This window comes from Spea bombifrons, chromosome 7 (genome assembly GCF_027358695.1).
Source record: "Spea bombifrons isolate aSpeBom1 chromosome 7, aSpeBom1.2.pri, whole genome shotgun sequence".
Taxonomy (NCBI): Eukaryota; Metazoa; Chordata; class Amphibia; order Anura; family Pelobatidae; genus Spea; species Spea bombifrons.
The window spans coordinates 27318983-27341417 of NC_071093.1; the positions used below are offsets into that span (position 1 = coordinate 27318983).

Here is a 22435-nt window from a genome sequence, read left to right on the forward strand (position 1 = left end):
GTTACAAGGTAATAATCTAGAGAAACTGGATCAAGAGAACAATAAATTTTACATTAAAAAATATAAATGTATATGTAAAACAGCACCTTCTCGTATTTTATTATACGCAAAGATGAGACTTTGTACATTTTATGTATAGTGTTCAAAATTGATACTGCAGTAAGGAAGAAGGAAAAAAGCATCATTTAGGCATGGTTTTCAACCCTACCTCAACACTTCTCTATCCCCATCTGCCTTTAATCATTCAATATTTTCCTAGCAGAAAATTCATTTGCTGCAAACTTGGATGTCTGCCTTTAATCATGCAATATTTTTCTGGCTGTGTGTTGTTAAGGCAAAGCTGGAGGTCTACCAGTGGACTGCAGGGAGCAGGTAGAAAAAGATAATGAGGACGTAATAACATTGCAATATTAGAATTACGTAGGATGGCTTAGTTAACAACATGTGAAATGTGATCATTGTGTTAATATGGGTTCTTGAGGCAGAGCAGCTATGCATTGATCACCCCAGGTATTTTGCAACTGTTAAAATAATTCACATATGAGAAATTTATTTTTTTTACTTTGAGCCTGAAGGAAATAGATGATTATTAAAAAAGGATGTGTGTGATGGGATCACAAAAAGTACAAAAAGGGAAAAATATTGTATACTACTGTATATTGTTCCACATTATTATTTTTGTGTATTATATTAGGAGTATTTTGTGTAAATAATATATTTTTCTGCAGAAAGAATCTATTGCATGTCTGTTTCAAAACCACAAAATGTTGTAAAGTGTACTTTATACTGGTATTCATATGCATACCTCCCAACTTGTACCCCTGCGGAATTGGGATGATGGGGGCAGAGCTTGGGAGGCAGAGTATCACTCAAACTGGCAGTGTTAACCTTTTCACCACCAGAATAACAATCTGTGGGTATTAAAATGCCTTTTACATTAGATAAAAGTGAATACTGTTCCTACAAGTTCCTTCTGTATTCTAAGGGTAGAACAATTGTGCTACCAAATACTTGAGAAGTAGGACATGGAGATATAGGAAAATTCGTTCTAATGAGTGCCAAAACCAACATACCAGGTAGGCCTAGGAGAGGGCGCCCTCTGAGTACAGCAAGAAAAGAGACAGCTATAAAGAGGAGGGCTGACATGTTGATTAATGCATTTGCGGAAAATGGTTTGATGCGAAAGGGCAAATACGGCTATACTTTGGCTTATCTGACAAAAATAATAACAAAGCATCCAGGACTGCTAACGGTGAATTGGTTGGGAAAAAAGAAATCTTAGTACTTGGGCCAAGGAGTAGTTATGGTATGAGCGAGGAACAAAACCTAATGATCATATAACCAGCTAAATACATGTTAAGGAATGTGGCAGAATTGAAAGTAGACACCACGGGTTGCGTCAAACCATAACAACTATGAACATAGCAGCCTTAATTATGAAAGCCTTAATATTTGTGCTGCATGCAACCTGAGAAAAAGGGTGATGAGGATGGGAAGCTCTTCATGGGTGGGGCATCTGGCCAACTAACAGAGGCAAAATACCCATAAGTATATGTCATGTGTGATGGGAACGACCTGTACCCCGACTGGGTACACCCACCAGATGATGCTTCTCCCCAAGGGCCACCGGGAACACAAAACTTCAACCGTCAGGCAGGACTAGCGTCGAAGACAGCAGGAAACATAGCTCTTTGGGATCCTCGGCAGCACTGTACTATACAGTAGCATAGCAGCACCGAGGCTTACACCAATAACAAGACAAGACTTGTAATGAGGTTAACCAGGAACTAACTTTATTGAGGAAACAATCACCACCAGCCTCCAAAAGACTTTCAGTAAGCTGGCGGTGAGTTACGACCAGCATGCATCACATCATATGTAAAACACAATATGCAGACCATATGCAAATTAGTTATAACAGAAAACCATACCAACGTACACAATCCTGCCATCAGAACCAATAATATTGACAGACAGGCAGGAGGAAGGGGGAAACTGGGATCTAGAGAGCACTGGCTCTCTCACTGTTGCCTTGCTTTACCCCTAATCAGGTACAGGGTGACTTAAACATAAATCCAAGCAAAGGAACCAGATATTGCACTGCAATTAGTGTCCACTGCCTGCTGGAAGTATGTAATGCAATCCAGGGGTCCACCATCTATAATGGGAAAGACATAAAATGAACTGTGACAATAATCAATGACAAGGTGGACCAAATCGAAGACTACCAGCTAATACAGACAATGGTAACATGACTGTGCAAGACAAGATCAAAACAGGTACCTATAACTGAATCACGCTGGGAGAGATTGTACTTGAATGACTTGTGTACGGAAGAAAGTTCCCACCTTAAGGACATACCCCGCGCCTTATAATCGGGGTCGTCTTATAATCATACCTCAAATAGGGTCTGACTATGAGACTAAGATCCAGATCCCCCGCAACGCTGCAGGGGACCTGGATCCTCCTGTCTCCCCCCCCGCCGCCCCACTTACTGGTGCTTCTGAGCCCCCGGTGCGTAGCCGGGGCAGCGTGTAGATGTCTACTCGATTCACGTAGACAACTTCCGCTGCAGCCGGAAGGAGGTGCGGTTAGCAGCGGGGGTTGTCTGCGTCCATCTCGCAGACCTTCCCTGGCTGTCAGAGATCAGAGTTCCCCTCAACGGTCACAGAATACCAGGCACCATAAACTGATCCATTGCAGAGTCTCCTGGTGAAGGATGGGAAGTAAGCACAATCTGTTGCTCATTGCTGGTTAATATGCATGTATTTAAATTTGGTTAATAAACTGAATGCATGATTTCATCCATTGATTAAGCACTTTTGTTAGATCAGCTGGCCAGTGTGAAGGTGAAATTGTCTGAATGGGCAATCATGGTGTGTGGTAAACGGCAAAAAAAAACGTTTGGGGTAATATAGTAAAGAGGGGGCTAAAGTAAAAAATTGCAAACTAACTAACACTTTTGTGAATTACTCCTATATGGGACCTTTGAAGATCTACCTATAGCTGTTAGTCATGTTTGATTGTGCTTGATAGTAAAGAAAAGTGATTATAAAGTAAAATAGCTGTGAAGCTTTGGATTATAGAAATATAAATGCCCAATTCTTCTGAAAACAATGTAAGTAAATTATTTCTGAATGCTTTGACCAGTTTTATGCATGTCCAACTATGAAGATACAGGCAAGCAGACCGATCTTATTGGTGCTTATATAAAAATTATTACCATTCAGTATATACAGTATGAACTCTATGATGTTTAATTACCAGAAGCATTCTTGTGGAACATATATGTGACAGAGAATGTAGTGTTTCTTTTGCTTTTTACACTATGAACGTTCAAGGCTCCTGTCATATTCTGTACTCCACTGTAACATTATTGTGGGTGTAATTTAAGTATTTCCGCTCAACTATATCATTTCCCAGGAAAGAAGCATACAGCTTTTATAATTACTATTCAAAACCAAGGCTATTACAATTTAAACCTTGTCATTGCACGGTGTTCCTTTCATAGCACTATTAATTAAACATATACATAATCTATCTTCTTTTTAGTTCCTAGATAATTATATTGAATTTTAAAATGTAAAAGTGGACCCTTTTGGATCATATGTAGAATTATAATTTTAATTGTAGCTCACATGAGTTAGATTTACAGTTTTTATTTTTTGTGAAAGAAATATAATTGCATACAGTAGAAGAATATATGACTTATGATTTGGATGGGTGCCTATTTTTAATAAACCTTGTTTTAATCTTCTTAAGCAGGAGCCTTGTTTAATAGAAATTGTCAGTATAATTTTAAAATCCCGGTATGTGTAGTTAGCCAGTGCACAGGCTCATTACAAAATACAAATGAGGTATGGGAAACATTCACAAAGCTTAAGACGTTAGAGTACCATTATCATTAAAACACATTAACTATGGAACAATAAAATGATCATAAAAAAGTAAATGAGAATTACCAAAATAATTATGTAGATACTAGCAGTGTTACCGTATATCACATGGTTATTTATGTGATACCCGTGACTCTAAGAGCAAAAACTATAGTCTACAATTTGAAAACCACTTAGTAGTGTTTTTAAGTACCTACTTATCATTCCAGCATCTAAATACACATTTTTTAAATGCATGCTACTCACTTATCAGATGGTTAGAATCTGTTGAATTTTTTTCTTATCAAACCCTCATGATTCTGAAAAAAAAAGATATACTTTAGGCTAAACATTGTAATCATGCAAGACATTTTCTCTGTTGCGCACCTTTCTCTGTGACACTTTCTTCTGTACAGCATGCGTGAGGTGCTGACTAGACTTCTGCATTCTGATTTGTACAAATTCATTTTTAGCCAACAATGCCTAATTCTTTCATTCATACAAAACTTCAAAAATTAGGAGGGACCCCCAACCAAGCAAACAAAATGATAGTTAAATATTTGTTAAAATATTGTTGATTCATTTTGTGAATTTTGGCGCCATTACAATTGTTTTTGTGCTCTTTCAGCAGATAAAGTAGTTAGAGACTGTATAGGAAGGTACAGAAAAAGAGATTGATAGATAAAAATAGTATTTATTTTGTGTCTTTTTTCCTGCCACCTGCCTTCTTGATGTGTAGCTTAACCATCTTCATAAAAAATGTGAATTGGAATTAATGAAATTATATCATCTTGTAAAACTATGGAGGTCTGTATGTAGCTGCAAAAGGCCTCTACAGTTTACCCTTTGTGACCTGAGGCAGAGCACCTGACTAAGAGTTAAGCTAGGGTTAGTGGTGACTAACCCCCATAACTAACCCACATACTAACACAAAGACTTGCTAGCACACATAACCACTCTAACATTATACACATAAAACACATACCATAAACCAACACACACTCACTCTAACACCCACACATTCCCAATAACACTATCCACTAACACATTCTAACACACCATACCATTATACCATACGGTTACACACAAACCATACAAACATACACACTAATGCCATACCCTAAACCAGACTCTCTTAAACAACGTACATTTACACGCACGCACATGCTAACATCATACATCAACATACACTCCAACACCATATGCTAACACGTACACACACATATGTATCTATCTTACCTCACAGGGAGCCTACACTAGTGCAGCTAAAACTCTATGTGCAAGGTGCGTAACCTTGCAACCCTACTGGATGCCTTGGTTCCCTTTGTACCCACCTTAGCATGTCCCTTATGACAGGACAGAGGCAAGTCTGGTGTGCAGCTGAGGGCACTATTCTAAATCATAGAAACATAGAATTTGATGACAGATTAGAACCATTTGGCCTCGGTAGTCTGCCCATTATTTCTGTTGTGAAGACTTAAACCTTAACGAGTCCTTGAGTTTGACTCATATTTAGGGAATGCCTATTCCATGCATCTTTACATTTTACACCTCACTGTGTTAACTTCTACCAATTCTGCTGGGAGGCTCTTCGCCTTAGTCACTTCTCTCTAAGTATAGTAAAACCTGCTTGCATTAGATCAAAGCCTGTGACCCTCTAGTTTTACACTGTGAATAATTCAGCAATAGAAACTGTTCCCCCTCATCTCACTGTGATTATACTGTACCCAATTATACTGTACAGTGATCTCTGCACCACATTAAATATTTTAATACAGTGCTGCAGCTCACAGTCTTCATTGATTCATTTCCCAATTGAGTCAGTGTGAAGACCCATGTTTGTCCTGCCTCAGAAAACCCAGAAACTGATTCGAAGTGGATGTTGGTGCAGGTAGCTGGATTTTTTAAATATACATATAAAGAAATATAATGTTGTAATCTTCTTTTGGGTGGCAGACCATACTAGCATTTAATATATTCATAGCAGTCGGTAGTCTCAGATTTGCCAGAGCAGCGCCAACTACTGGGTACTGAGCTTATATAAAATAAACAGAACAATCTTGACCATGTACCATCTTCATCTTATTTTCTGGGAAAGGGAACCATTAATGCTGCTACCTAGGTAAAAAGCTAATACTATTATTTGATCACCACAGCTATGCTCAATGGCATGTTTGTATGAAGGGGGACTTGTGTGTGTGTGTGTGTGTGTGTGTATATTTATAATAGTTTATTTCTCCTGATCTCTTTTACTTTTATCAACTGACCTTCTTCTATGTTGACAGAAATGATCAGTTTTCAGGAAATGAGAGGAATAATTTAACAACTCTTGTGACAAGCAGTTAAGATTGCTGCTGCCACAGAGATAAGCTTTGATTTCTAATACATATGTAGCAGTGTTTCCTACTGTAATTAAACCTTTGAAACAGTAACAATTATCTTCCTATAGTATCAGCTTGCTCATTATCTCATGATTTGTTCATAAAAGGCATGTTTCTCATTTGTGGATATTAAATATAATTCTAAATGACATATACCTTTGCGGACACATCATAAAATGTAATGATCTTTGATTAGGTATATAGGCTGCCTGCCGTGTAGACCTTAATTGGTGGAAGCGCTAACCAGCTTGTGTCTACATACATACTTTCATGTAGTATGTATACGTTTCTGTAAGAAAAATTCAGTCATGGTTACATATACCACCACAATTTGTGGCTCAGCAATACTTTTTTTTTTTTTTTTTAATACTTGTTTATTTTACCCATTTCACCCTTTTAAGGAACATTTCCTCTATTTCCATACCTATTTATGCTTTCAGAAACAGTTCACACTTAAATGGCAGAAAGATAGCATAGTTGTCTACAAAAGGAATGCATCTGTCAATCATACCTTTCTTTGTAAACAAAGAGCTTTTTCTTTGTAATTTCCTGTTTTCATACCAATTATTGGAAGCCTGGTGAGCTGCCAGCACCTCATATGTGTCTTAAGCAAGGTAAAATTCTACCTTAGGTAGCGCATTTTATTACATCTTGATTTGTCGGTATATAGGTCAACTAAATCTATTGTCTGTAGAGATGATTATATGTTTACTATCCTAGATTTTATATAGTGCCTGTTAATACCGTATTGGCCCGAATATAGGATGCAATACCCCCCCCCCACTTTAGGTCTTCGAAGTGGTGGTGTGGCCTATATTCGGGGGTTTAGCGCAGGCATGCTCAGTTTGTGTCGCCCGACACCCGGGACATACAGTTCCAGGCCCCGGGCGGGTGTTTTTATTTTCATATATCCCTGCTCCGGCAGCCATGGACGTCTGCGCGATGCGCTTAGACAACCTCCGCTGCCGGCACTTCCGCCGGGGCTTCTATGGTGCTTTCCGGTGCCTTCCAGTGCTCCACCATAGAAGCCCTGGTGAAAGTGTCGGCAGCGGAGGTTAGATAACCTCTGCTGCCGGCACCTCCGCTGGTGCTTCTCCATCATTGAAGCCCTGGTGGAAGTGCCGGCAGTGGAGGTTGTCCACACGCAACGTGCAGATGTCCACCGGCCGGCCCCGCTAAATACCAGGGAGTCTGGGGCTGCATTGGTAAGTTGGGGAGCATTTCAGGGGGGGCAGAGTGGCACTTATAGAGGGCATAAAGCATATCTGGGGGGCAGGTTGGCATATCTAGGGGGCATATATATATGTATATATATATATATATATATAGATATATATATATATATATATATATAGATATATATATATATCTATATATATATAGATATATATATATCTATATATATAGATATATATATATATAGATATATAGATATATATATATATAATATATTTTCCCCTACTCTATTGGGTCTGTTCACTTAAGGTTAAATGAATTGGCAGTAAAGGCAAATTAACTTGTACAACATGGACAAAATGTTTATATTTAGTTATATTTACTAATGTTAACTCGCATTTACACACCTAAACCTAAACCTAATTCTACTCATATCAACTTAAGGTACACAAAGTTGAAAGGCAGCAGTTCAGAAATTCACATACTCCTGAGCTGTTTGGAAGTTTGAAATGTTTAAAACTTTTAAATATGACCTCAAGTTTGGACCCCCTCCCACTTATGGAATAGGAGATGTCAATGAGTTTTAGAAAAACCTACGTAAAGATATGAAGCCTGGCAGACCAACAAAGCATTTATTTCTGTAGCATTATGCATTACATTCTTAATTTACTTTAATAATAGGCTACTACTGTTATCACTCCAGAGGATGTACTAAATGGTCCTTATCCCATCCCCCCCATCTGTGGTGCTTTGGGTTAGGGGTAGATATTTTCCTTTATTTTTTTTACTTATTAAAAAAAAATATTTTAACACATCCCTCTCATAGCATAAGGGGCTTAAGAGAACAGAATGGTGATTAAACTATTTATTTTTAATTCTAGCTAGATGCAGGGTATTTCAATCTTCCCTAAGGGCATCAGAATTCTACAGTTACTGGTTAAACATTTGCAAGTTCAATTTAAGTTTATTTGTGCCCTGCAGCCCTTCATTGACAATATTGGTCCTGTCAGGGTCCAAGCTGCCTGTCAATGTTGATAAATGATTTCTTACTCAATAAACATCTTTGCCTTGCAGATATATATATATATATATATATATATATATATATATATATAAATATATATTGATAATTACTTATTTAGTTTTCCTAATTTTATAATGTATTTGTTTTAGCTATTTTTAATTTATAACACAATACAGTCATCCATCCTTTGTGTCTGGCAGTCTTAGAAACAACAATAAGGTGAAAGCTGGTGTTTTTAGGACAAGGGAAGAATTTATTTTGTAGGCTTTGGCACTAGGGTGAATCGTCCATTTTATCCAGCGGGCACATCCAGTCTACTTGTTATCGACTAATACTTGTAATATACTACTCTGCAGTTTGTAGGAGGTATAAACAAGTGATTCCCTGTATTGCACTTCCCATGAGCTACAGTGCAGCACTTCCCATGTACTGTGCCCTCCACTAATATTGGCACTCTTGGTAAAGATAAGCAAAGAATGCTGTGAAAAAGTGTCTTTATTGTTTAACCCTTTGATCTTTTTATAAAAAAATACACACACAAATACACACACAAATACTCTGCTCTTGTGGATATTAAACAACCGCAAGGTTTTTTTTAAAAAAAAGTGAAATATGTGTGTGTGGCACAATTATTGGCACCCGTTTAGTCAGTACTTTGTGCTACCTCTGTTTTGCCAAGATAACAGCTCTAAATCTTCTCATATGATGCCTGATGAGGTTGGGGAATACATGGCAGCAGATCTGAGACCATTCCTCCATACAGAGTCTCTCCAGATACTTCAAATTTTGAGGTCCATTTTAATCATTCTGGCAGAGGCAGTCAGGTTTTCATTTCCGTCTATGGTGCCATGTATCCTTACAATATGTCCAGGTCCTCTGGCAGAAAAACAGCCCAAAAACATTAAAAAAGCCACTGCCATATTTAACCATAGGCATTAAGTACTTTTACATAATGCTACCTCTGTCTGCACCAAACCCACCTGTGGGGTTTATTGCCCAAAAGCTCAATTTTGGCTTCATCTGACCATAGAACCTGAGCCCATGAGTTCCAATAGTGTCCAGCAAACTGAAGGCAGATGAATTTGTTTTTGTATGAGACTAGAGGCTTTTTTCTTGAAGAATACCTTTCTTTTCTTGAAAACCTTGTGGTGATGTAGGTAATGTCGGATTGTAATTCTGGAAACTTTCTTACCCCAGCTTTAATTCTGGGAGATTTTTTGGCCACTCGAACCATCCTCTTCACAGTTTGTTGAGACAATATCCTCTCACATCCCCTTCCAGGTTGATTCATAACATCCCAGTTGACTGGAACTTGTTAATTATTGCCATGATGGTGGAAATGTGCATTTGTTAGTGCTTTTGCTATTTCTTTTTATAGCCACTTCCCATTTTGTTAAGCTCAACAACCTCTTGCCGCACATCACAGCTATATTCTTGGTCTTACCCATTCTGACAAAGGATTTTTTTTATGTTTTATTTTGTATGTAAGTTTTTTAGCTGTTTTATATTTTATACTTTTGCCTAAAATTGTAATCTGTATATCTTTTGACATTTATTGCGGCATTATTTGGGGGAATATTCATCGTATAGAGAGAAGTCCTTTCTTCTTTTTTTGGAGCCAACTCAAGATTTTTACCATAAAGAAGATATGCAATAGATCTTTTAAAGTACCTGCTGATTCCCTGATTACACGTGAGTGCAATTGATGCATAACAACAATCTAGGTTTCTATAAAAATACTACACTATATATGTTCTTTAGTTTTTTTGCCTTTATGAATTTTTGAGCATTTGTTGGTGGTCTCTAAGGTCTTCACAAAATAGTGAAGAAATACACAAGATCTTTTGAACTGCCTGTTAACCTTTGGTTACATGTGAGTTCAATTGATGCTTAATAACAACCAAAAGGATATCAAAATACTACACTGTTTTTTTTTCTTTCAATCTTTTTTATTTTATTATTTTTGAAGTTTTGATGTTTATTTTAGATTGGTGAGTCTGATACATTGACAGGTTTTTTACTTAATTAATTAATTTTATACTTTTTTGTCACATTAGCATACAAACGTTTTCATTTATTTATTCTTATGGTGTAACATGGGGTTACATGTGTATGTTATTGTCTTTGTTCTCTTATATTTACCAAGGGTGCCAATATTAATGGAGGGCCTTGTACGTGTTTGGTCAGCTACGTGTGAAATGTGTATGTGTTCGGGAGAAATGGACACACTGTTCAAATTTGGCTTACATGCAGTGACCAATGCTTAGGTAAAATATTTCACATATTTGAGAAACAAAGAAACACAAGATATTGATGTAGATAATAGCAAATGGTATGGTGGACACAGTGGATCAGATGATAATTGATTCCTCCTTTCTCTCCCTGTGGTAGAGCACAGAGATACGAGGTTCATCCACCTGTATTAAAGAAACTCCCACATGCCGCCTCAAAGCCTATGGTACCATGGGCACACGTGGACAGGATAATATATTATTTCACTCTCTCTGTAGTAATGCATTGCATAGACATACGGAGACCGTCCACCCGCAACCAAGCAGCTCCTATATACCACCTCTAACCATAGGCTGAACTCTATTTGAAACCAATGTCATGAGATACTATGTCAGTTACCCAAGTCGGCCTTATTAAAAAAAGATGATCCAAAAACCTGTGCGTGCAGTAAGATTACTGTAAAGAGATTAAAATTAAAATCTTAAAAAAAGAATGTATAACCGCAATTAAATTCACAAATGGTTAATTGAAGTATTCAAGTCACTGACTATTTTATTAAAATCTTGTTTTAACTTGCAGGCCTTGGAAACACTGTTCTTGATCACAAGCATTAAAGTATTCAATTTGTTGTTTGTCCTGGAGCTTTCATAGCGGTTATTGCTTCAGGTATTCATCTTGTTAAATAATCCATCTAAGAACAACTTGAGCTAATTATCTAATGTTTAGCCAGTAGGTTGTAATTGTAACATCCGTTGACTGCTGTACCTTCTTTTTCACTAATAAAAGCAACGCTATGATATATTTATGGGACTTTCCGTTTTTTTGTATTATTTTTTACAGATAGGTCAGCACCAAGGTGGAACTTCATGTATTTGTGTGTTTTGTATAATAAATTGCTATGCTAAATTAGTAAACACTGGGCTGCTCTCAGATTATAAAGAGTTAAGATTTAAATTAAGAAAACATTCTCACATTTTCTGAACCTAAAAACATAAACCAAATATGAAAAATTGATTTTTGGTAATTTCTGATTTGAGCCATAAGGGATGAATGCTAGTAGTAATGATGGCAGTTCAAACAGGTTCTGTGAGTGGTAATCAGTGTGCTTGGAAATGTAATATAGTTGGGTATAGTGCAAAATCTTTGATACAAGGCAGTGAACATGTTTTTTTTTCAGTGCTTGGATGGCGGTTCATAGGGTGTAATCAGAGCAGCTTTTACATAAAGAATTTCAGAGTTTCTAAACCATTGGTAGTCAATTGTTTTTCTGTTGTATGCCCATGAAAAAGGAGGCTGTTTAATTTTATGAGCTTTAAACCCAAATCTGAAACATAATGACTATTACTACTATCTTTGCTGATGCACCTGAAATGTAAGGGGAAATCAGAAATCTAATTATATGCAAGCTACAGAGAGCAACACATATATAAGAAAGAAATGTTGAATACTGTGAATGTTCTCTTGGTGCGTGAAGCGGCCAATGATATATAGAGAGCTTTCGGTTGAAATTTATGGTGTATATAAAAGAGCAAACAAACAACAAACATGAAAGTTGGCAAGAATATTTTATAAACTACAAACTATTGAACTTTCGAAGAAAACATTTCTTTTTGCTACTCATGAACACAGTCCTGGTATATATTAATTATTCATTAGAATTATTTTTCTGAAAAGAAAAAAGGCAATTTGATTAACCTAATAATTAGACTTTTTCCCCGTCTCTCTCTTTGTGATTTATTCAAATTGTTAAACAGCATCTAAACCTGTTACAGAAATCACTCAAGCTGCATATTGTTATGTGGTACTTCACAACCAGTGGCATTTTAACAGATAATTAGTTTGAAACACTTTTGTGTTTTTACTGGTAAAAAAAGGATTTGTTCCAAATCTATGTTACTATTTGCTCTTGGTTGGACCAATGTTGGTCCATCCCTAACAACGCATTTTTACCTCTTGTATAATACACCCTAACGTCCTCTAGTAAGCTTATTTGAGCAGGACTCTCGTCACCAGTTGTTTCTGTATGTCATCTTGTTATATTTTATACTATTTATCATGTCCTGTCTAAACTTTGTACAGCGTTTCGGAATCTGATGGTGCTATATAAAACAATAATAATGTCATGTAAAAAAATTTAAGTGCAGTGCTATTGAGAAACGAAGAAACCAATTGAAATAAGCAAATATAAAATCTTTTTGTAGAGTGATATTCCTTCTTCCTGGCATTAGTATATGGTAATAAGACCTATTCTTCAAAATGAGCGTGTTAATTCCCAGATGCTACACTGAATAAATTGCTATTGTCTTCACAGTCATTCATGTAGATTATGTGTGATCATTATCATTTGTTATGTTTTTGGAGACAAAAATAGCTTCCTTTTAAAAGTTCTATAAATTGGGAATTATACAGTGTAACAGGAACCGGGGGTCGGCTGAGGGACCCCCGGCCATCACTGTCACCTTCCTCGCAGTAGGTATGTACAGCTGTGTCAAAAAAGAAAGTATACCTCTTTGAATTGTAAGGTTTTACATATCAAGACATTAATATATCACCTTTCCAGAAGAACAACCATAATCATAGTTATTCTACCTAAAGTGGAGACCCTCAAACAATTTAGAGGTCAAAACTCAGCTTACAAAAAAATATTGTGCAGACCATTAAGCTATGTAAACATGATTATCAAGCCATTTAGTAGCCATTGAAACTACTTATAAATTGTATTGTTGTGTTGTTATTAGCTTGCTTTATACATTAATAATCTACCAAGTATTTATGTAAATAACTTAAAAAAAAATATATAAAACGTTGATTTTAAGATCTGAGCACATATTCTTTAGGAAACCTTGCTGACATTGGAGAGAGACGTGAAAATGATTATGTCTTAGAAATATTTTATTGAAGCATTACCTTCAAACACAAACCTTGCAGCTGGGTAGACAGTTTGGTTAAAGTCAAGCAGGGGCAAAAACCTGTTTATCAGTTTAAAGATTACATTGTAATTAATAAATGCATGGAAGTGGGGGATGGGGAAATATATTACTTTAACTTGGCTATGACCCAATTCTGTAGATACCAGTGACCCTGATTCTTGATTTAATGATGTTAAAGGATATAAGTAGTTAAAGCCGTCTCAACCTGGTCATTTTAGAATGAAGTCAAGCACCCTTCTTCATTGAGGTTTTTTCACTCCACTGCTTTTTAGTGATTTCATCCATAGTCAGAAACAAATCAATTTCCTGGAAAGAATTAATGTCTATTAATATTACCATTGTTAATAAGTACCGGGCACAATTTTGTACAATACACATAAAGTGTATGTATGTATGTACAGCACCACATAGAAACTATAGATTCCCCAGCAAACTCAAATGAATTGGAGGTGAATTGAGAACAAAAAGAGGTAAAGAATAGAAGTTAAAATGCAATCTTGAAAATGTTAGATAATCACTCATCCCAGCTGTCAAACCTTGACTATAATCTCAGGTGTACCATTTACTTTCTATGAAAGTTGGAAAACAAAAGCTAAACTCACGGATGGCATGGCGCACTGGTAAATTACGTTTGATAATATCAGATCTAGAGCATTTACCAATTATACAGAAGAAACGCTGTTAAATGACTGCAGATAACAGAACTAAACCAGTACACTTGCTTCATAATGGGCATGTACACAACAATAGCTTCTCATGGGTCTTTTCCTTCAATATATTTGATTGTTTGGTTATTGTTGATTTTTTGGGGAAATTCTGTTCCTTTAGGATAATTATTAGATTAATTCAGGTTTATTAACAGCCTTATTTTACTTATTTTAGACTGCCTTATTTTACAGAGTCTTATTTCTGTGTGGTTTCTGAAACATAAGGATGTTCTGTAAGGAATTAATGTGTGTTTAACCAAAGGAAAGACAGTTGTAATGATCTCTGTGTGGCTTGCAAAAATCCGTTTGCCTTGCTAAAAACATTAAGGAGTTAGCGATCTCTAATTCCACATCTTATTAAAGAAAAAGAGGCTAATTTTGGTCCACGTACTTCACTGACTTACCAGAAATACTTCCCTTGAGGGTAAACAAATAAATTGCACATCTATGGGCAAATTAGATAGTTTGCATTTGTGACAATGTTTTTTTAACTGGATACATGAATGGTCTAACATCATTTTTTTTTATATTTCTTGCAGTGCCCCCATGATTACATCCCTGTTTGTGGCTCTAATGGTGTCACATACCGAAATGAATGCTATTTAAGAGGTGCTGCCTGCAAACAGCAAAGTGAAATACTTGTGGTATCAGAAGGATCATGTGTTACAGGTATGTGTTATTCCTTCAGATGTTAACATCAAAAACAGATGCCAATTTATTGTTGACTTGCTAACATTCTACGCTAGATAATCCACACAGAATGTGAAGGTAATGTTTGGATGTGCTAGGAGTTTACTTTACACAGAATATCCATGTTATCATTATACTGTGCGTGTTTCATTGGAGAATATGGTTTATTAGGTGAGCTGGCCATCAGGAATTGGGATCATTGTCATGACCAGGGAAAGGCTGGTGACCTTCAACCTAGAGGGAAAGAGCAGCCAAATGACTCGTTAACATAACAAACAAAACAATAAACATAAAGTTTACAGTCATGGTCTGAATGTTACCTATTACCATTAATTGCACTGTGTAATTTAGAACAAGACCGTCAATGGATGCTGAGTGTGGTCTCTCCCAAATCCCTCAAAACACTATAAGCCACTAAAGGAGGCAAATTTTGCTAGGACAAAATTCTAGCAACCTTTATCTTAGTGGGCAAACCCAGCCAAGTGACCCATTAACATGACAACCTAAACCATATATGTTCCAGGGATGGTGTAAATGTTACCTAACATCCTTGTTATTCCATACACCCAAGTGGCTTTATGCCAAATTACAAGAAAAACACCCCAAAAAATACAATAAGAATTTGTTTCTCCCCTCATAAACCATGAGAAATTCAAATTAGAATATTAGAATATTTAACGCTTTCATAATTGACTGAGACTTTAGTAGCTGGTCCATTGAGCTTCCTGACCTGACCTGAAAGGAAGGGCCAAGGTGCCCCTGGTGCTTTGATTTATATATATATATATATATATATATAGGAATTGCGAAGATGCTTCAGACTGTTAAAAATAATAGATAGATTTGAAATAAAAATATATAGGAGAAAACATTAAGACTGAGCGCTGTATTGGTAGCAAATGAAATCTGAATCCAGCTTCTTCAATATTACTGCCCCATTAATACAGGTGTAATAAACCACTTATCATATTAACCTTGAGTAGGCTATGTTTTACAGAAACTTAAAAACATGCACATTTTAAATGTGTGACTATATATATATATATGTTCATAAACCAGAAAATGAGGGACCTTATTTTTAGGTAAAATCTTAGAGAGTGCCAACAATTGCATGTTTTATACAACAAAAGTTCTTAAATACCACACCTGCAGAAATGGTTGAATTTGTTAATTATAATTCTAAAAAAATTAATAAGCATTCACTGGTTCCTAAATTGCGCTGTTTGGCAAGTTTTTAGACAAGAAACAGATTTTGTTGTTTTGTACTTGTAATTTTCCCATTAGTGTAAACCTGTTGTTACTATTTATTGGAATAATGCGTAGACATTTTAGCTTTGTTTTTAGATTAAGAAAAAACGTTTTAAAATAAGATTGCAGTAAGCAGAAATAACTCTTCAGGGAAATGGGAATCGAAAGGTTAACATTAAAGAGAGAATAGTGGTAAAACTCATTGGAAAATGTGCTGACCAGGCTACTATCTATAGAAACAACATATGATGAGTGAAATCTCTTGGCTGATGTAATCATCATTAATATTACTGTCTACTTCATCGCACAAAGGAGATAATTCCCTGAGACATCTGTCTAATACTTTGTATTAAATAACATTATGATAGATGTAAAATTCACTTAACTTCATTTGGGCAATTAGTATCAAAAGTGTGATTGTTAACAGACTTCTAGATTGAACCCAAATTAGAGTAATTTGTGACCCAAACACCACATCAATGATTCTATGATCTATAATACACAGGTTTTCCTGTTTCCTTTTGATTAAAATGAAATGGTGTCACCCTACATGCAACAAAAATGATAGGTTGGAGCCAAACATCTACCTTATTTTACTCTTTTTCTCATTTTTTTTGCCTTACCACTCAAGCTTCCCTATTAACTCTTTTCTTTTTCTCCATATTGTTTATGACCTTCGGCTTCCTTATTCCCTGTGCATAAGCTCTTACCACACTTTTCTTTTCCTGTTTTGCCTGTCCCTCCTTTTTCTCCTTTTTTGACTATGTATCTGCTTTCTAAAGATTTTCTGACTACAGTTTATCTATTTTCTGACTTAGTCTTCTGAATTATTTTATTTTTACTCATTCATGTCATTAGGACATACTATTACGGCCTATATAAATTTGTCCAAATGACTACTAGGATGTAATATTACATCCCACTTATTGTGTGGAACATGGGGATAATGTGGCTCTGAACTGATGAAATAGTTAGAAGACCCAATGAAATAAATAATTACCTGGACCCCAGGCATGTCATCATGACATCATAAGTGAGACCAACTCACTTCAAGATAGATTTCTATGGTCTCCAAAGACCTTAAAGGGGTAGTCATAAAATAAATAGGAAGTAAGCATTTTTACAATGTATAAAGTGTAAAAAGAAAGTGCCCCCTCCCAATAGAAATCACTTTTCTGTCCCCAGCCTGAAAAGTTTAAAAATAATTGTATTATATTTAAAGGAGCATTTGGCCCTCCAAAACATAGAAAATGTGTATGTGGTATATTACTTTACATGGGGAGATTTTGGTGAACACAAATTGTGGCTTTTTTTTTTTTGAACCTAACTTGTACCATAAATACTTTATTACCAATACAGTGTTTTTCTTTCTCTATTTTAAATATATAATTAATACTAAATAATGAACAATGGATATTCAAGTGATAACAAAAGAAAGTCCTACCTTGAAATAAATTCCTATTTTAACAAACATATGAATAAAATAGCAAACAACAAACATATTGTCTTTTATGGTAGGAAATACCATTAGATGGGTTAAGGACTAGTCATGGATTTTTAGATGTGGATGTAGTTTGTAAAAGAAGCACGCTGATGAACTATAGAAATGTACTAACAGGTTTAATTAGAAATAATCCGTTTCTATGCTTCCTAAAGGTGAATAAAATATATTGCTTGCAAATGTTTAGCACTACAGAAAAAACAGGTTTTGTATTTGACACAATGACAACATGCTGCACCATATACAAATGTATTGTTCTTATATGCATATGGTGCAATAACAAATGATATCCATCTTGTTTATTGTCTATTAATCTAATTAAACTTACATAGAGGCTCTTTCATTTTAAAATGTAAAGGCATTGTTAAAAATATAGCTCTTCTACAGGCTCTTGATGATTGTTTGGACTGTGACTGTGCATGGTGTGTACTTTTTGATCCAGGGCTGGACTGGCCTATGGGGATACTAGGAGGTTTCCCAGTGGGCTGCCCACCCTGTGCGCAGCTACATGAATAATTGCCCCCCCTGCGAATATTCCAGTCAATGCAGATTTGATGGGTGTGGAAAAGGTATGAGAGAGTATGTATGCATGTATGTATGTATGTATGTTTGTTAGAATACATGCATACGTTTGTTTTTTAATATGAATGTGTAAGTGTATGTGAGCATGAGTATGTATGTGACTTTTGTAGGTTTTTCTGTGTGTGTGAGCATGGGTGTGTAGGCTGTTTGGGGCCATTATAAGAGGTTTGGGGAAAAGGTGCACTGACAAGCTGTTTGGGGGCACTGACAAAGTGTTTGAGGATAAGGATGGCACAGGCATGCTGTATGGGGAACTGACAAGCTGTTTGGGTGCAAAGATGACACAGGCATGCTGTTTAGAGTCCTGATGGCAGAGACAAGCTGGTTGGGGCAAAGGTGACAGGCAAGGTACATGGGGCAAAGATGACACCCACAGCTGTTTGGGAACAAAAGTGGCACTGTGGGATATGTTGCGTGAAGTTGGTGTCTCTGTGGTTTCTAGTTATGACCCTGTGTTAAATTGTATGAATTAATGAAACTTGTTATTGAATATTGTATGAATATGAATGGGGATATGCTAAGGGAAGAGTATTAAAATGATGTAGAAAAAGAATGGGTATAGAGATAATAATAATAATAAGTTATTTTAGGGATAATAATAAGTTATTTTAGGGAGCATGAAGATGGAGGGGATGAGTGTCCTGCAATATGTGGTGATAATGGTAGGGGATGGAAATTATGGAAGGGAGGAATATGATGATTGGGGAGATGATTGGGTTTGGGTATAGGAGTTGGGGGTATGATAGTCAGGGCATATTTACATTAACACATACATACATACATACACACAGCTACTCTAACACCATAAACATATATACACAGTATATACACATACATAGAAACATAAAAAGTGACGGCAGGTAAGAACCATTCGGCCCATCTAGTTTGCTCAACCTCTGAATACTTTCCTTAGTCCCTGGCTTTTTTTTATATCAAGCTTTGCCTTATGCCTCCTCCTGTGTATTACCATTTACCACATATGCTGGAAGGATATTCTATCCACTTCCTGATATTACTTTTAAACCTTTTGCCCCTTTAGACTATGTCCTCTTGTTGTGGTAGTATATCGTCTTTTAAATAATCTCGGTGCCTTTATCATGTTGATTCCATTAAAGTATTTAAATGTTTCTATCATATCCCCCCTGTTATGTCTTTCTTCCAGGCTATATACGTTTAGATCCTTTAACTTTTCCTGGTATGTTTCACCCTGTTAACCATGAACCATTTTAGTAGCTTTTCTCTTAACTTTGGAACGTTGGATTCCCCAACAATGTTCATTTGTTATACAAATATTCCTAACCAATATTATATCAATTCCTATTTTAAATATATTAAATATCATCTTTTTATCAAAACCTTCATTCAATGTCCTTGCAATAAAAAGTATGGTTTATAGCAGAAGAGATCTTTTATAATTTAGCACTACTGTACATGCTACCTTATTGATTAGTTTACTGTTATAATCTCATGTTAGTTCTTTTGTTAAACACAATTCTATGTAATTAAAGCATTTCTCAGTTTTCAAAACTCACTTTTCAGTGAACACATTATAGACTATTTTGTGTTGTCTAACTTTATGTATTACTTCTGTTTTACTATATCACAATGAAATATTAATATTTGGTATTTAAAATCATAGTATTCCAAACAAGTAGCATCGCAGAGACCAGTGTTGGGAATAGTATATCCAACTGTACATATCTTAATTATTGGGAAGGTTGAGGTTTTTTGGGGTCGGATAGTCTGCCTTCTTCATTTTTACTTTCCTAGCATAACATAATATCTTGAACCAAAGCGAATGGAAATGATAGGGTAGTCTCATTCACACTTTTTCCAGATTCCGTAGAGCAAATAACATTCATGTCTGAACGAGAACCAAATAGTTTTTCACTGTTCCATGTAAAACCCCCATGAATTTGTCTAAAACTCACATATTTTTAACAAGTAAATATATCATCTCTTAGTGACATTTAGATAATAAATTACTTACTAATTAAACTGGCATATTGTTGTGTTGCATCAGTAGAACTGATGTTCTCATGTGCTAGAGAACCCTGCAGCCTTGATAACAAGGATTAATGTCTGAAATAAACCACCATCCATGATTCAACTAGAGAAAAAAAGTAATGTTACCGTAAATAAAAACTAAATTTAGGTAAGGTTTATTATAATATCTACCACAAGCTTTCAAGCCATAGATATGACTGTACATTTTTATTTTTTATTTTATTTTTTTAGTTCTAGCAGCATTTTCAATAATAAGGAGAAAATAGAATGTATTTCAGAATGTGGGCTCCTGGGGACATCTTTGAGTTGCTTAGCAAAAACCACGTAGCATATCCTATAGCTGAACATACAAACAGACTGACATTTACAATATGACATTCCCGATATACCCTGATCATGGGGGATGTTACTGTAAAGCACTACCACATCACAGCTTACTAAAAATCATGTGTCCTTAGCTGTTGAATTGTTTAAGGCATTAAGAGCATCCCTCGTGTCTGTAATGTATGAGGGTAATTGTAATAGCATCTGATATGGAAAGTGCTCTAAATAAAAATTTGGATAAATATAACTGCTCCATAAAAAATCACAAACAAAAGAAATTTCAGCGGGACCAGAATGATTTCAAAACAAATAATATATTTCAAAGAAAAAAAACGATAATTTAATAGAACCAAAGATCGCAATTCAGTCGAGGATTCTGAATCCACTTTTGATTATTCTAGCATTTCAGATAACAGCAACCTCAAGTTCAACTAGTCAAACTATGTACAAGTGTAACAATTGTAGGCAAAAAAGTATATTAAAACACAGGGTACATTTTTTTAAATCAACAACCCTTTACATCACACTGAACACTGAAAGATCAAAGCCAATGGAGGTACAAAAAACACAACATGACCCACAAATATATATATATATATATATATATATATATATATATATATATATATATATACATACAAACATTAATTTATCAAGAATTCAATTAAATGATCATCACCGTAGAATTTTGTCCAAAAGGTATGTATTGAGACCAGATTTGATTACTTTACATGGGTTAAAAATCTGAATCCGTTTGGGAGAAAGCTAGCTTTACTATCTTTACATTTAAAAAAAAAAAATTTATGGAAGCCTAACTATTGTGATTGAATGTGGAAGAATATAAAACTCTCAAGATCCTCTTGGAATCGGAAGAAAAGAGTCAAACATTCAAAGAATTGAGCGAATATGAAGAATTATAAAACCATTGGATAAAAGGCGGGAATGTGGTACTCATGGTTTACATTGAAATGTGTATATGCATCCTTAGTCTAGAAGTAGGGTATAAGCTTTGGAAGAACAATCCCACAATGTAACACCTTAAAGAACTGCATATACTCCTCACTAATGCCTTATTGAATAAGACTATTTCTGCAAAAGAATTAAGGTACGTCATGCCCAAGAACCCCCCCAACTGCAACGCTATACTGTCTGATCAAGGTTCATAAAAATATCAACAAGCCGCCAGGCCGTCCCATAATTTAAGGCATCAAGTCAATTACAGACAAGCTATGCAGGGGTGTCAAACTTTCTACAAAAAAACACCTCAACACCATAAACACATTCCCTTTTGGCTTACATTGGGACAATTTATACTCAATCATATTTTTTTTTACCTACAATGAAGAGGCACAGCTACGGGGACTTGCTGTGCCCCCAGCTATGCCAACCTATATTTAGGCTGGTGGGAAGCCATAAGTGTTACACCAGAAATAGCAACTATACCAAATACATAACCAAGTGGATTAAATATACTGTCGACATCCTGTTAATTTGGGATGGTTCAAAATAAATGCTTGAAGATTTTGTTAGAACCCTTAATAAGAACACTATAGGGTTAAGCTCAGTTATTGATTTAGATGAATTAGTCGTTTTAGACCTCACGGTTCTAAAGGACGCAGAAGTAACAACAACACTATTCTGTAAGGAAACGGCCACAAATAGTCTCTTGGAATCCTCGAACAATTCAAAAGAGGTATTCCAGTGGACTAATATCTACGCCTCAGACACAACTGTTTATCATGTAAAGGATTTTGTTGT

General features: G+C 35.7%; 1 protein-coding gene across 3 annotated transcripts in view; it reads left to right on the forward strand.

The window, feature by feature from the left end:
• The window catches only part of TMEFF2 (transmembrane protein with EGF like and two follistatin like domains 2), a 235332-nt gene that overhangs the window by 11746 nt on the left and 201151 nt on the right, over positions 1–22435 (forward strand). For all 3 annotated transcript variants that reach the window (XM_053472187.1, XM_053472185.1, XM_053472188.1), the window contains exon 3: positions 14865–14994. In XM_053472187.1, the coding sequence (XP_053328162.1) occupies positions 14865–14994 (130 nt within the window). The remainder of the gene's footprint in view (positions 1–14864; positions 14995–22435) is intronic.